Source organism: Acanthaster planci, linkage group LG08 (assembly GCF_054643075.1).
Source record: "Acanthaster planci isolate LZ-2023a linkage group LG08, COTS_SCS, whole genome shotgun sequence".
In the NCBI taxonomy this organism is placed as follows: domain Eukaryota; kingdom Metazoa; phylum Echinodermata; class Asteroidea; order Valvatida; family Acanthasteridae; genus Acanthaster; species Acanthaster planci.
The window spans coordinates 3,545,363-3,559,573 of record NC_141784.1 but is presented as its reverse complement, the minus strand read 5'-3'; the positions used below and the strand labels follow the sequence as shown (position 1 = coordinate 3,559,573).

At 42.7% G+C, this 14,211-nt stretch overlaps 1 protein-coding gene across 3 annotated transcripts in view; it reads right to left on the bottom strand.

Moving 5' to 3' along the window:
• Positions 1-14,211, bottom strand: part of fyco1 (FYVE and coiled-coil domain autophagy adaptor 1) — a 28,205-nt gene that overhangs the window by 12,027 nt on the left and 1,967 nt on the right. For 2 of the 3 annotated variants that reach the window (XM_022228905.2, XM_087140113.1), the window contains exons 2-15: positions 13,586-13,690; positions 12,732-12,851; positions 11,999-12,111; positions 11,766-11,872; positions 11,074-11,296; positions 7,765-10,307; positions 7,198-7,312; positions 6,328-6,456; positions 5,377-5,448; positions 4,969-5,016; positions 4,238-4,356; positions 3,632-3,719; positions 3,128-3,252; positions 1,532-1,906 (exon numbers count right to left, since the gene is read on the bottom strand). In XM_022228905.2, coding sequence (XP_022084597.2) covers positions 1,532-1,906; positions 3,128-3,252; positions 3,632-3,719; positions 4,238-4,356; positions 4,969-5,016; positions 5,377-5,448; positions 6,328-6,456; positions 7,198-7,312; positions 7,765-10,307; positions 11,074-11,296; positions 11,766-11,872; positions 11,999-12,111; positions 12,732-12,851; positions 13,586-13,631 — 4,223 coding nt within the window. In that variant the 5' untranslated portion in view covers positions 13,632-13,690. Of the gene's footprint in view, positions 1-1,531; positions 1,907-3,127; positions 3,253-3,631; positions 3,720-4,237; positions 4,357-4,968; positions 5,017-5,376; positions 5,449-6,327; positions 6,457-7,197; positions 7,313-7,764; positions 10,308-11,073; positions 11,297-11,765; positions 11,873-11,998; positions 12,112-12,731; positions 12,852-13,585; positions 13,691-13,881; positions 13,957-14,211 lie in introns of those variants that run through there. The other variant, XM_087140112.1, reaches the window with a different exon arrangement.

Genomic DNA, 14,211 nt, shown 5'->3' with positions numbered 1-14,211 from the left:
GAAGTACCACTTTACTTCTCACTGAAGTACCACCTTACTGTGAATTTAATCCTTCCAATTTGTTTCAAGGATATTCACCCTACACTTTCTGAACTAATTCCTTCAAGGGATCTTCCGGGAATTATCAATGACATCTACTAAACTGTACACCACTGGCATAAGGGGGTTAGGACAGGTTACATACCATTTCACAGGTTTCTCAACATCTAACAAAGTAACCGTACCCCGCAGTTGATGAAGTAACAAGATTTCTACAGAGTGGTACCCAAGACAAACGAGGGTCATTTCACTGACAACTAGTTGTTCTCAATGTGTTGCAAACACAATGACAATTCTGGTTAAAGGTTAACCCAGAAAAACGTGGTACATTAATTTACTTTCAAGTGATCAAGCTATTTGTAGTGTGTTGTCTTTCTCGTCCTTGCATATATTGCACAGTAGACAAACAAGTAAGGCAAGCGTATCTCACACAAGAACATTTTCAAGCTAGTTCTATTTGGAAATCCGAATCGAATCTGGCAACATTTGGAAGGCTGTTTCCTGGAATCACAGCAAGCTTGAAGTGTCTGAATTGCTTGAAAGATGAAGATGGAACGTTTACCCTAGAGAGTGAGTTTCACTCCACAGACATGTTTCTGCCAGTCATTTTTCCCCAAACAATTTACTCATGAAATAATCAATGAGAATGCAGATTAGTTTTGATTTTTTGTTTTAGCTGCAAAAAAACCCCAGCTTAATTAATTTGTTTGAAACTAGGCTACAACCCTTCAAATACGTTTAAAACATCAGAAATTAAGCATAACAATTAAGTTAAATTCACAAGTGCTAGTGACTTAAATGTGAGAAATATGTTGGAAACAAATCAAGTTAAAACCAGGAGTAGCAATGGTATGGTTAAGAAAAATGTTAGCTGGCATGTTGTAACAATTGCAATGAGACTGACCGCGAAAAACCTTTATAGGGAAGGTTTTCAAGTGACATAAAAGAGTGTACATAGAAGAAAGTGATCCATACACACACCATTCACTAGTGTAATGTTTCTCAAACTCAAAGACTAGAGATTCCACAATGGAGTGATTCATTGAACCAATAGCTGTCAGCTGAGTTTTCTCAGATAACATCTGGACACAGTGACCCTCTGTTCGGTGTAACTTTTTCCACCTTGCATCTAACCGAGTGACGCATGTGTGTGTATAACATTGAACACATGACACCTAAAGGGTCTTTGATTGTTGGTCACGTATCTCTGAAAGATTTCCACTATTTTCCAACTATTTCAGACAGAGTGGATCTGGTTTTTTTGTTTTCTTTTGAGTAAAAAAAGGCCGATAATCAAAGACAAAGGGGAAATCCAAAAAAAAGTTAACCCAAGTAAAAGGTTGACAAGTACGGTGTTTAGCAATAAGCCTTGGATATGGTTCAATTTAAAAAATTAGAAGGTGAAAAATGCACATAAACAAAATAATGAATCGAGTTGAAGTAAACGTACATTTATTTTCACTAAAAACTAAGCTTGATTTGATTCCTTTACCTGGATTCACTTCCAGTGACCAGACTGGTTTCACCTTTCCAGCCTCTCTGTTTCAGTTTCTGATCAGCATCTTGCAAAGTCTTCCCTTCAGCAGTGGAATCGCCAGCTTGCCCCCCTGCCGATCCCTGCTGTTCTGGAGACGCCCTCCCCGGGGCAGCACCTTCTAGCGAAGACGAAGCCTCGGTCGTCGGTACGGACTGCCGTCCTTCGCTGAGCGGGCTGCTGGAGCCGATGAAGGACCGGCTGCGGGCCAGGGTCTCTCGCTCCGTTTCGTCGTCGCTGTCCAGCGAGATCGAGGTGGAGGGCGGCACTTGGTCGGGCTCATTCGCTTGTTGGTGAATAACAAAGCACTGCTCGCAGACACGAGATTTCTTGCTGGAAAGGACATAGCAAATGTGCAGAGAGGATGCATGTTACAATTCCTGTTGAGGCACGCGTACACGTATGTGCAGCAGTGCTGTGGTGGAGTCCATCTCATACAAGTCAACCCACATCAAGTCTTGACAAAAGGTATTAAACTGACCTTCGAGAGAGATTTCCTTTGTCCTTGTTTAGACCCTTTTACTTCCAACCTGATTTGTGCTGTGACTTTGAATAAATTTAATAAACTTGATTAAACTTTAAAATGTATCCGACAAAATTGGAGTTACATGTAACTATCATCACAATGTAAGTATTTCTAGGTAGAATAGGAAAACTGGTTTGTAATTTCTCTTTAAAAAAATCTGAAAACAATTCAAATTTGTTACAAAAGTCCTATTAGCTGTACAAGGTCCCTGGAAGAAATTATTCAATGCAGACAATCTACTAGTTAGCAACAAAAAGGTTTGAAGGACCCACTTCCTGGTTGGGTTCTTAGTTTTGGTGGCAAAAATTTCGCAAAAAAATTTTGATTTTCTTATATCTGCAAACAAAGCCTGCTTTGTGATGCCAAATGATAAATCTACAGTTACCAGTGCCCTCTGCAAAGCACAATACATGCGTCTTGCTGATATTTGCTTAGCCTAAGGGTATTCATTTGAAGAGGTTTGTGATGAATTTGCAGACAGCCTACGTTACAGAATTAAAAGACCTCTGTGTGAAACCCCACTCATTAACTGGTCTAAACTGGATTTAGCAAGTAGCGTGGCACTATGCACAGTAACGGAGCTTTTCCATGAAATATGCAAATTAGACAGGTGCACGCGAGCTACTACCACTGGTTGTCAAGCCCAGCCATCAAGACTGTCGGCAGTGTAGGAGAATTGCTGTAACCTTAACTTGGCAGGTTGAAAGTCAACCAACACGGCATCACGGCTCTTGTCCGATAGTTCAGCACATTTTCCTCGCTTTTCTCAAAACGAAGTGAAATTGCCAGTGTTCTGTGGTTGGAAATTAACAATTCCTTGTGTTTTTTTAAGCTTAGCACTCGTATCACACAACTACAGGAATGGCGTGTATGTGCTAACAGTTGCGCGCACACAGAGATTTGTACTGTTACGTCACTGATTTAAGCAACTTTGCCTATTAGCGGTAGTAATGGATTATGTGCATGCGTCTGCCTTATTTGCATTTTTCATGGGAAAGGTTCATAGGGGACATCGGAACTAGACCTACCGACTGTGTGCAGCAGACACGTAGCAATTGGCACACTTGGTGCAGAATATACGACCACACAGACGGCAATGGTGACGTCTGACAATCAGAGAAAACTCAACATGACACTGCATGCATTGAGTGACCTAGTGTTCGGAGATGAACAGAAGAGATATAGAATATAAAACATGCTTGAAAACCAGAAAACTGCGCCTTTTGTTTAAAACTTAGTGCACATACATGTAGTTTAATGTTTAAATATTTGCAAGAATTTGGCATTCATCTACATATCTTGGAAAAAGTCTGCTTATTTTATGTTACTCTGTAAAACACGGTGTATTCTTCACTGTCACATGCCTAGTTAAAAATGGTGGTCCAAATTCAGACTGCTGTTTAATGGTGCTTTCCCCAGCTGAAAGTTCCTAGCATTTCAGTGATAAGTGAGGCTCCTCCGTTTTCACTAGCAACATGACACAGACTCTCTGGCCAGGAAATCAGGCAAACTGCTAAGTCACTTCAAAATACCTTGCTATCATCAATCCACCTCTCGGAGGCTTTCATCTTGCGTTGGTAATCCAGCTTATCTGTCCACTGCCACAGAGTGTCCTTATCTCTGAAAATTTAACAAAATACAAGGAGAATTACACGCAAAGCTTTTTACCAAAAAGTTGCAGCCAACTTAAGAAATCCAAATAGAACTTTTCCCTATGAGGTTTAGATGTTTCCAAAGTGTAAATATGTTTGGAGCCCAAAAACCCTGAGCAGAATATCCGTTTTTGCCATTACATCCTCTCTGATGATTTTTGTGCCAAGCTGAGCCTTTAGAAGTTTTTCCACCATCTCACAGTAATTTTGACACCAATTTCAGGAAAACTGGATGTACTATTCTTGTAAAATGCCTATTTCCCAAAGACGTGCTCAATGCACCTGTGAGAGCGTGAACCGAAACACTCCCCTTCAGTCTCAATGAATTGAAACTTCACAGATGTACTCAGAGTAGATGTCTTCACTAATAATGGATGTCTTTACACACGGGCTGAGTTCCAAAAAGATTGGTGATGGGACGGATGGGTTCTTAGGGGGCTGCATTACTCTACCTCCCCCCCGCCACCGGACTTTGTGTCTCCTTACTTGATAAGCTTGATGATCTGTTTCTTGAGTTCAACATTGTCATTCTCTAATTCCACCACCTTGCTTTCAAGCGATGTCTGCTTGCCTTGTCTTTCGACCCTTAACTGTGTGAGCTCCTCCTGTAAAACAAGGTTAAAAAAAGTTGATGACGTGGAGGACACATAAAATTTGGAATGCAACTTTGTTACTCGGAAATTGCCAGTCCACGTCTCCAGACTGCTTACCCTGCATCACCCGTTATAAACCTAGCTCTACATGAGCCCTGAGCTAGACCAAGAGAGGGCAGAATTTTCCAAGCAATGGAGGCTCCTTTGGTGGAACTGCACTTTGCTGGTTCACGAACGAATATAGAATACAAGCATTAACCCTAACAGTCCTCAATCCTTCACCTGTTGGACGATTGAGGACTGTTAGGGTTCAGGTTAAATTGCTACCAATAAAATGAACACTCCCTACCAACGTGGCTCCTTTTCAACCAATGAGGGGGTACTTCTGCTCATACAACACAGTGCAATACAAGTACAAATTCCAAGACTCTGCAAACTTTCTTCATCGGCTAGCACTTGTGTATGTTAGTTTAGCCCTGACAAATTGATTAAACTCAGGATAAATCTCGTGAGCAATTTAAGGCAGGAAAGGAAGTAACAGGCAGTACTGGGGCTAACGCAGGCAGGTTATGCAGGAATGAACAGTTAGCAGTAAACGCAATTAACAAGAAGTTTTCAACTCACTTCAGAATTCAGATTCTGCACTTGTAGCTCTTCCAGTGTTTTGGACATCTGCAATGAAAAAAATGAGACACCAATCAGTCAAAACTGAAACCTCCGAACCATTCTCTGAACATAAGTTCCAAACTGACATCAGCATAGTTGGAGAGTTGCCTCAAACGAGAGACTTGTACATGCTTTGCAAAGGTAAGCTGTGTTTATCTGCTGCACTTTTTCAGCAAAGTTTTTGCACTTAAGCACTTGTCTGATGACAATACTGTAAATTTCACAAGCGGTTAAAAAAATAATCAAAACCTACATATCTCACAAAATTTGAACAGAAATCCACCTAATAAGGATAAGAAAAACCTTGACCCAGGTCGCGAGTACCTGGTATAGAATCCTGCAAAATTTAACAGTGAATCCATTCACCTGTTGAATAGCTTCTTGCAGGGCGGAACTCTCACGTTGCTTCTCTGTAGCCAACTCCTGTGCATCCTTACACTGAAATTTGGATAACATGATATAAATTCACTCAAAAATTGGCTTGGGGTCTAAGTATTCTGCAGGTTAGGTCGACAGTAGTGAGGGATCATCTCAGAAGCGGGTATAGCACAGAACATGCCAACCAGAAGAGATAACGACCTTTTCTTATCGGGAACACCTGCTGTTCCTTCGGAAACACCTACTGTTCCTTCTGGGAATAACGTGTCTGGGAACCGCACTTGGCCAATGCCTTTGCACATTTTACTATGGCATAGCCTGTTCTGATTGAGAACACTGTGAATTCCTCAAGGGAACTTCCAGTGTTTTGTACAGGAGCATTCCACAGAAATTTCTGAGGCATTCCCTGAGGAGTCGGAGGGTTAGGGTTCCATCAACTTGTCCATTTTGTCAGGCAGAACTGATTTAGTGTGGTGCTTTGTACATTATGTCAATAAAGTGCAAAATCAAGTGATAACCCTCCCCCCCCCAAAAAAAGAAAGTTGAGTGCAGTCCAGGCAACATCAGACGTTTCCATGAGCACCTAGCTTGCCTGGCCTACCTGGGAGGTTGAGAAAGATCTAGAAATGGCCCAAAACCTGTCAATTGCCTCCAAGCAGGACACAACAGAGGGCGTGTTGTGACACAGCAATGACAGACGTTAGGTGGAAACATCAAGTGTGTGCATGGCTTCACGCACACTTGGCAAGGGATATGTTGAGCAAATGCAACCAGTTCCTGGTTGAGTGTAAATCTTTTTGAGTGTGCACCCCCCCAATGGCCGGTTGAGGAAAACTTCCCACCAGCCTGTCTCTTTTTCATCGCCAAGGGTGCACTTCAGCTCGGAGCAGATGGGGGAAAATACCGTCTCTTTCTGCTTTGCCGTTCTGCTTTCCGTACCTGCTTCTGTTGCTGCTCAAGCTGGGCTCTGGCCAGGTTTAGCTCGGTCTGAAGACTCTCCACTATCTCTTCCTGCTCGTTACATCGATCTTGCAATCCTTGGAGATTTGTCTCTTGATGTTTGTAACCCTGGTAGATGGAACACGGAAACGTTAAGTTCCGGTATTTCCCTCACTTAAATCCTTTGTGGAGTGTATTACTTTCCCTAGGTCAAGGACAAAACTACACAAAAAAATCCAACAAAAAGACAGATATGTATGAGGCTAGTGGAAGAAGGGTGGTTGTTTTTTATACCATTGGGCAAAGCTATAAATCTTCAAACGTAAATCTACAGGGAAAAAAATATTCAAATATACACATCCTAATTTTTAAAAGAAATGGAAGATTAAGAAATGAATCTGTAATTTTTACTCTACAACCTGCCTTTTCCAGTCGTGAAAGGCCTTTCCCTATTGATGAGTTTGACTCTTTTTGATGTGTGGACTGTATAAATACCGACTCATTACAGCATCTGAACAATATTTGTGTGATATTTGTTATCACAACCCTATATTTTTCAACACTCTGGGGCAAGCCCATTGAGTGATATTTACAGTACTCTCACACCAAACCGTGCACAGCGGTTGAGTTAAAATTCATCTCACAGTCCGCCTCCACAGACTTCTCGGACTTGGCGAATACAAAGCAAATTGGGGACAAGCATGTACACACCGTCGGTCAAAGGCGAGTCGGAATGCACGTGGCAGTTCAACCTGTCAGCCTTCCGGCACAAAGTGGTTACAAGTCATATCACAGCACTGATAATCATTGATACTTGGGCTAGGCTGCTCCCAACTCGTTATGACACACGGGGGGGGGGGGAGAACACACCTGAATGGCCTGCTGGTACTCCATGGCCTCGGAGCTCAGCTGGAACTTGAGGGCCGATACCTCTTGCTGCCTGACACACTCTAGGTTAGTCAGCTGCTGGGTGCTTTCCTCCAGTCTAAGATGCAGATCAGGGCGGATTCAACCAAATCATGATTTAGTTACATGCAATACAAAGTTGAAGTCACGTCCTAAGTCAACACCACACCTATCTCTTTAAGTTATTATGATATTTATGTCGAGACATCGTGACTGAACCAGATATAATCCGTACTTGCATAAAATGTACACGCAGCACACTTGAGACTTTCACCTGCCTCTGTATGCTGCATTTATCAAGCACAAGTTACAATGTATCTGGCAGACTTGTTCAAAAAGCACTGATGGAGTTCACTGTACCACATCTGTACTGTACAAGTACAGTACATACATGTACATAATTTCTTATGGTGCATGAGCCTCACTGGTTTCCAATGCCACTCTAGAAAAGTGGTGGAGAAGATACATGTACATGCATGGCCAAAGTTTTACAGAGGAAAAGTCGACAGAGAAGGTATCATTTGCACTTACTTCTGCTCTGCCTGCGAGAGCTTTTCCCTCGCCTTCGTCAGTTCAGTCTCTAGGTCACTGAGGCGCAATTTTGCTCGGTCTCGCTCCTCCTGAGTATCGTGCAGCACGTTCTCGAGGCGCAGCATCCTCGTTGTGTTTTCTTCCAGGGCTTCAAACATCTCAGATCTCAGCTGCTCCAGTTTCTGAGATGTCTCCTCCTTCTGGACGTTGGCGAGCTGCGACGCCTCATTCACCCGAGCTATCTCCGTGTTCAAGGTGTCGTTTGTCTTCTTGATCTCGTTCCTCTCGGTCTCCATCAGTTCCAACTTCTCTCTCATCTCTTGGACCTCTCCCAACATCACCTTGTGCTCCTCCTGAAATCTGAATTTCTCAGTGTTGGCCTTCTCCGTCTCCTCCTGGATCATGTTGAACTGGTGGGTCAGAAACTCCACTTTGTCCTCATGCTCCTTGATCATTTTCTGCTTCCGCTCCTCAAAGACTTGCTCCAGGGAGACGTTCTCCTCGACCAACCTCCTGGTGTCTTCCAGCATGCTCTCCAGCTCTGTTTTTGCCTGCTTCTGCTTCTCCAGGTCTTCTTGGATCTCCTGACTATGTGTCTCCAGTTCCTGCGTCTTGCTTTGCAGTCCCCCATGCTCATGCTTGAGGGCTTCAAAACTGGTCTCCGTGGAACTTAACTTGGAGCTCAGAGTTTCTTTCTCAGTCCTGGCCTTTTCGAGTGATACTTTGAAAGACTTCAGCTGGTTATTGGCCTGCTCTAGTTTCTGCTGATGGGTCTCTAGTTCCAGTGACTTTTGCACAACGCCATCCTTCAAATCTGAGACTCTTTGCTGCAGGCAGCTCATCTGCTGGGCAAGGCTTTTCAGTTCTGCGTCTTTCCCATTTAATACTTGCTTCTGAGATTCAGACCTCAAGCCGGCATCAGCCAGTTCACCCTGAAGACGTGCGACGGTATCCCGAAGATCACAGACCTCTTGACTTTGTCGTTGCTGCTTTTCTTTCATTGTTCCCAGCTGCTTCACTAATTCATCATTGTGGGCCTTCAAGTCAGCCACTTCTCTGTGAGCTCCCTGAAGTTGACTGAACCCTGTTGCTTTGTCAGCCAGAATGCTGTTGATTCGGAGTTGTAGTGAATGAATCGGGGATCCATCCCCTCGTAATTCTGTTGATCCACTGGTGTCAGAAGCAGAGGTTTGGTAAGCTTCAGAGTGAACTTGTGAATCCGCTGATGGCTCAGCTGATCGTGACTGTTCTTGAGTTTCAAGGTCTGTTAGCAACTGTTGGAATGTTGATTCTAAATTGCGCAGTTTTGAAGTTTGGATTTTCAAAGCATCCACCTCTTGTTGACTTTTCCTCAGCTGCTTTTCTAAGTCTGCAATTTTCTTGTTTCCATCTTCAAGAAATGTGGCCTTTCTGACTGCCTCGTCCCTTTCTTTTTCCACAAGTGACACTTGCCTTTGCAAGTCTGCCTTTTCTTCCCTCATCACACAGTCACTTTCCTCCAAATTGGACACGGTTTTCTTCAGTTCATTCATCTGTCTTTCAACGACAATTTTTTCGGTTGCACTGTTCTGCAGGGCTGCTTCCAGATTGTGAACCTTTTTAGCAAGTTCTGAATTATGGGAAGCCAGCTGAAGTTTCAGTGTCTCAAGTTCTTTTATCTGTTGTAAGTAGTGCTCTGTGTTTGGTGTCTCGGTTGAACCCTTACTTTTGTTTGTGGACTGTTCTTTTGTAACAGTCTGACTACTGGATTCTTTTTCAGATGTTTTTTCCATTTCAACGAGCTCTAATTTGCGGATCAGCTCCTCTCTGATGCCTTGAAGCTGAAGCTTCTCCGTCTCTGCCCCTTCTAGCCTCGTCAGGAGCTCATGGACCCTGCTGGCCGATTCAAAGTGGCTGGAGACCGTCTTGTCTTTGTTTTGAACCATGCTATCCATCCTGGTAATGAGCTCCAGATTTCTGTTCTCAGCATCAGCAAGCTTGCCCTCCAGTTCGGAGACCTTTTCCTTATTACTCGTCTCAGATGCAGTCCTCACGGCTAAGTCGGCTTCATAAGCAATTACCTGTTGCTTCAACTCACTCACTGAGCTTTCAGTTAGTTGGAGTTTTTCTCTGAGATCTCTCTCAGATTCTGTCAGCATCTTTTCTCTACTATCATGCTGCTTGTTCAGCACTTCGATGCGAGCATACAAATCTGATGCTGTCTTCTCAGCTTCTTGCAATTTCTCTTTCCACTGGCTTTCAAGTCCAAACAATTCTTCTTCCTTTGCATTCAGTCCTTCTTCCAGCATCTCGACCTGATCCTGAAGTTCTGCCGTTTCCCTCTCCGACTTGCTCCGGAAGCAGGTCATTTGCTCCTCTGTCTCCTGGGCCATCTGGTGAAGCTCTTCATTGTCCTGCTCCAGCTGGTCGATTCGTCCTCGCAGCTGCCGATTAACCTGCTCACATTCTTCAAACTCCTTCTGCAGGCGTGTGAGTTGGTCTTCCAGAAAAGAGGGTCTGGATTCGATCATGGGACTGTTGGGGTATGAGTCACTTGCACTTTGCTGTAAAACACAGAATCGTACACACAGTTTAACAATCTTAGATTCATGTACATGTAAGTACAGGTATATGTACAACGTGGGAATGGATCACAAGCCCACAAAACCTGTTGTAACGTACCACCAACTATTATACAAAATATGAAAAAATCCCCGTAGTCTGGTTGGAGACTGCAGATCATGTGACATGAACGATTTTTCTCAATGTAAGGCGCACACTTGCACCACAAAAAAGGGCATTAGAGTCATGCAGTAGTTCTTTTTGGTTGAAAATGCATCCATGTTGTGCACTGGCGCCCAGTGGATGTCTCTGTAATGCAGATCTCCACATGAAATTTTCATGACCTCATGAAATTCTCAGCACTGGACTCATAACACTTCATTACTTGCATATTTACGAGCGAGGTGAGGAAAGTCGACATTATACATGTGACTCCTAAAATACAAGAAAAGCCTTCACAAAGTGGAGCACAGATCCATATTTTCCAAGCCATGAACCATTCAACATAACTTTCTACAAATAGTGGAGGTTAGACGATAGTTTTACTGTATTTCTATTTATATTACAAATGTGTAGAAAAAAGTTCACTGGCAGGGGAAGAAACGTATGCGCACGTACATCTGTACATTTGATAAAGTGGTACTAAGTTCATTTTTTTGTTTTTCTTTTCCGTCCAAATCCAACAACTCGATGGGCTTCAAATCCCAATACTTCTCATCACGCAAGTTCTTTCATTTGAAAATTCTTCCCTGTGTTCTCTCTGTGTACCTGTGAGTTGATGCTGCTGGTGCTTGTCGTCCTGCTCGGAGGTTGCCAGAGAAACAGATTGGCCGCACCGATGCTTTTACGGGCAAATGTAGGCCAGGCAGTGTCCAGGTCGTAACCAGTGGGTGAAAGGTCAAACTGGATATCATTGAGTTCGTACAGAGCGTTAACGACAGTGGAGCTGTGAACGGTGTTGAGAAGAACAGCAGTTGGGCCGTACCAGTCACTAGAAAGACAAAAAGGCAAGAAGAAGCCAAATTGTTGTCCATAAAAGTTGTTGTGAAAACTGCTCGGCAATAAGATCAGAGTATTTTGCCCCCAGCTACATTTATGCACTATACATATCAGTCAATGGAAATAAGAAAGCAAAAACAGCAATGGGCTCTTTGGTCATTAAAGAGCATTTTACAGCAATAGGAGAAAAGCCTTTCACAAGAAATATACCTAAATGGGTGTTTGACACTGGCTGCGAGAGCCTATTGATAGGTATGACACTTTTGGTTCAACAACACTTGGAATGGTCTCATCTATTTCTGTTGAAATATACCCTTCTTTTGGAATGAGAATTTGTTGATTTCTAAAAAAAAGTCTCAGCAGGCCAGTTTGAATCGCATAGTTGCCTACTCTGACTGTATATTGAGAAAAGCATGAGCAAATCTGGAACTTTCCAAGGACAGTGGGTGAAAGTCTTATACCTGGTAACCTTCACGTTGGAGATGCACTGCTGTACACTGTCACCCAAGCGATGATGAACCAGACTGTAACGAATGAAAGCACGACCACGTCCCAGAGAAGATTTCACCTGCATGCGTATGACAGAGCAAAAGGAACTCCATAGTGAGGGTAAAGTGACAGCTGATTATGTGATCGATGCCAATGAAAGTACATGTAAGTTGAAGCTGGTCAAACCACTCTCTTTCACGCTTACCTCTGCCATTGCTCGCACAAATCGCAATCCGTCGTTCAGCCCTTTGACTTTGCTCAGGCATTTATAAAAGTAATCCCAGTAATCACGACGACCACCGAGAATGCTGGTTCGACCTGCATCATGAGAGCAAAGCGGCACAGATCTATAATACAGGAACTGAGATGGCGACATTCTGTAAAAACGTTCATCTTATCATTAAAAAATGCAGGCAGATTTTTCTTGCTTAAGAGTCCACTGTACATGTACATACATGACCAGTTTCTGCATCAACCATGACTTTAGACTACAGGTACATGTATCTAATAACTGGTCCGAAACTACATTAACCGGCCAAAAAATACATATTATCAGTCCAAAACTACATATCAAATTAACCAGTCCAAAATTACAAATTCATTCATACATGTAACTTTAAAGTTGTGCCAAAAAGAAACAATTTGTATCAAGGTTTAATGTTTGTTCTCCCTTTGGGCTGTTTTTAACCTTTGCCTTTCGGAATTATTGAGAGCAGTTTGCAGGCCAAGGGTGATCAAATTTGGTCTTGTTTGCTTTGGTAAGACGTCTTTCACTTGAGGTCTCAGTATAACATCCATCCTGTCAGTGCACGATTCCTGTCTCCTTCTGTTAAGGTTGATGTAGCTTTTCTGCACTTTTCAAACTGAAATCAAGACACTGCAAGTACATGGAGGATACACAGAGGAAGACGTGGAATGCTATCAAACACCCAACACACCTTTCATGTCAATTTGGAGCAAGTATTCCAGCTTCGCACAAAACTTATGCAATGTCTGGGAATCATCAGTAATTGGTAGCTTGGTGTCGTTGTAGTCTTTTTTCAAGTCTTGGACACAACCTACAGGGGAGAGTGCAATAAGTGTTCACACAATAAGTATTGGTGATTCTTAGTGATTTGTAAAGATGAATGCACAATCCAGTCAACTGTATATCAGTAACATGCACCTGTACTGGTACACTGTACAGTGTTTGTTTACCCTGTTTGATTACCCAGATTAACTGACATCTTTGCAGATTTTGACATAACCTTTACACATAAGAGATTTTTAAAAAATTCTGTTATCCTCACATTTCTTTGTTTTGTATCCAACTGCAGAAAGGGACAGTTCAATGTTTTACATTCACAGGGTATACCTTGTACACTGTTCAGATTTGACCGTTTATCAGATGTCCTCATAGAAAGCATCAATGGTTGTGTGTTATCTCTTGGGGGATGCCCTGTGAAACATTGAAAATGTATGCATGTGCCCATGCACCATATTGACATGTGAAGCACTTCAGGAACAGTTTCGTTTGCCTTTCCCGAAAGGGGCTACATGTACAATGTAAGTTTCAATCTACAAGCAAGATTTTGGCTTAGCTTGTGAAACTGTACCATTTCTACCCTTCTTTTGCTGTTTTAAATAAATACCTTTGAATTGAAGTACATTGCTTCTTATAATTCAAGTTTGCGAAGATTTTTTTGAAGGGAAGAACCTGTATAAACAGTGAACCATTTGGTAGACCACTAACAAACGCATAACAATTGACGTCTGTGAACATGAGCAACTCAGCATTAATACGTATTCGTACCGGTGATATCCTGGACTATCTTCGGATAGCTCCTCGGCTGTGCCATGGTTGCTCCTTTCCGCTCTGGAACTGCCTTTAAAGGAAAAAAGTCTCTGGAAGAGACGTCTGTGAAAGAAATTGAACAGAATGGGCTGGTTTGAGCTATTAAGGTTGGAAGCACCAAGATCCCGCAAAACGTTTGGTCTGGTACGAGTGCTACAGCATAGAAAGTACACGTAGATGTACAGGTAAGTCAACAGCGTGTTATATCCTGGTGCCATTTCAGACAAGTGTGAGAGACAAAATTTTAAGCTAACCTCACAGAGTACGTGTATGTGTCAAATAACCCCTTTTCACTTCAGAATTCACACCAAGACATTTAAACAGGGCACCTGTTCATTTTAAGCAAGTTAGACGGATTTTAGGGCAGAGGGGAATTTCGTACCTATCTGTCATGTCTGCAGGAGGAATAGATATAAGATTTTACACCCAACTACAGCATCGGTTCCAAGCTGGGATGGTCCAATAGTTAGGACAGTCCCAACCCTATGTACATGTATCGTGCTGCAGTTGGGTCAGCCCAACTATAGTTTAGTGCGCTGGCGTGTGCCATTGTGTGTACCACTGTCATCTCATGCTGTACAGCG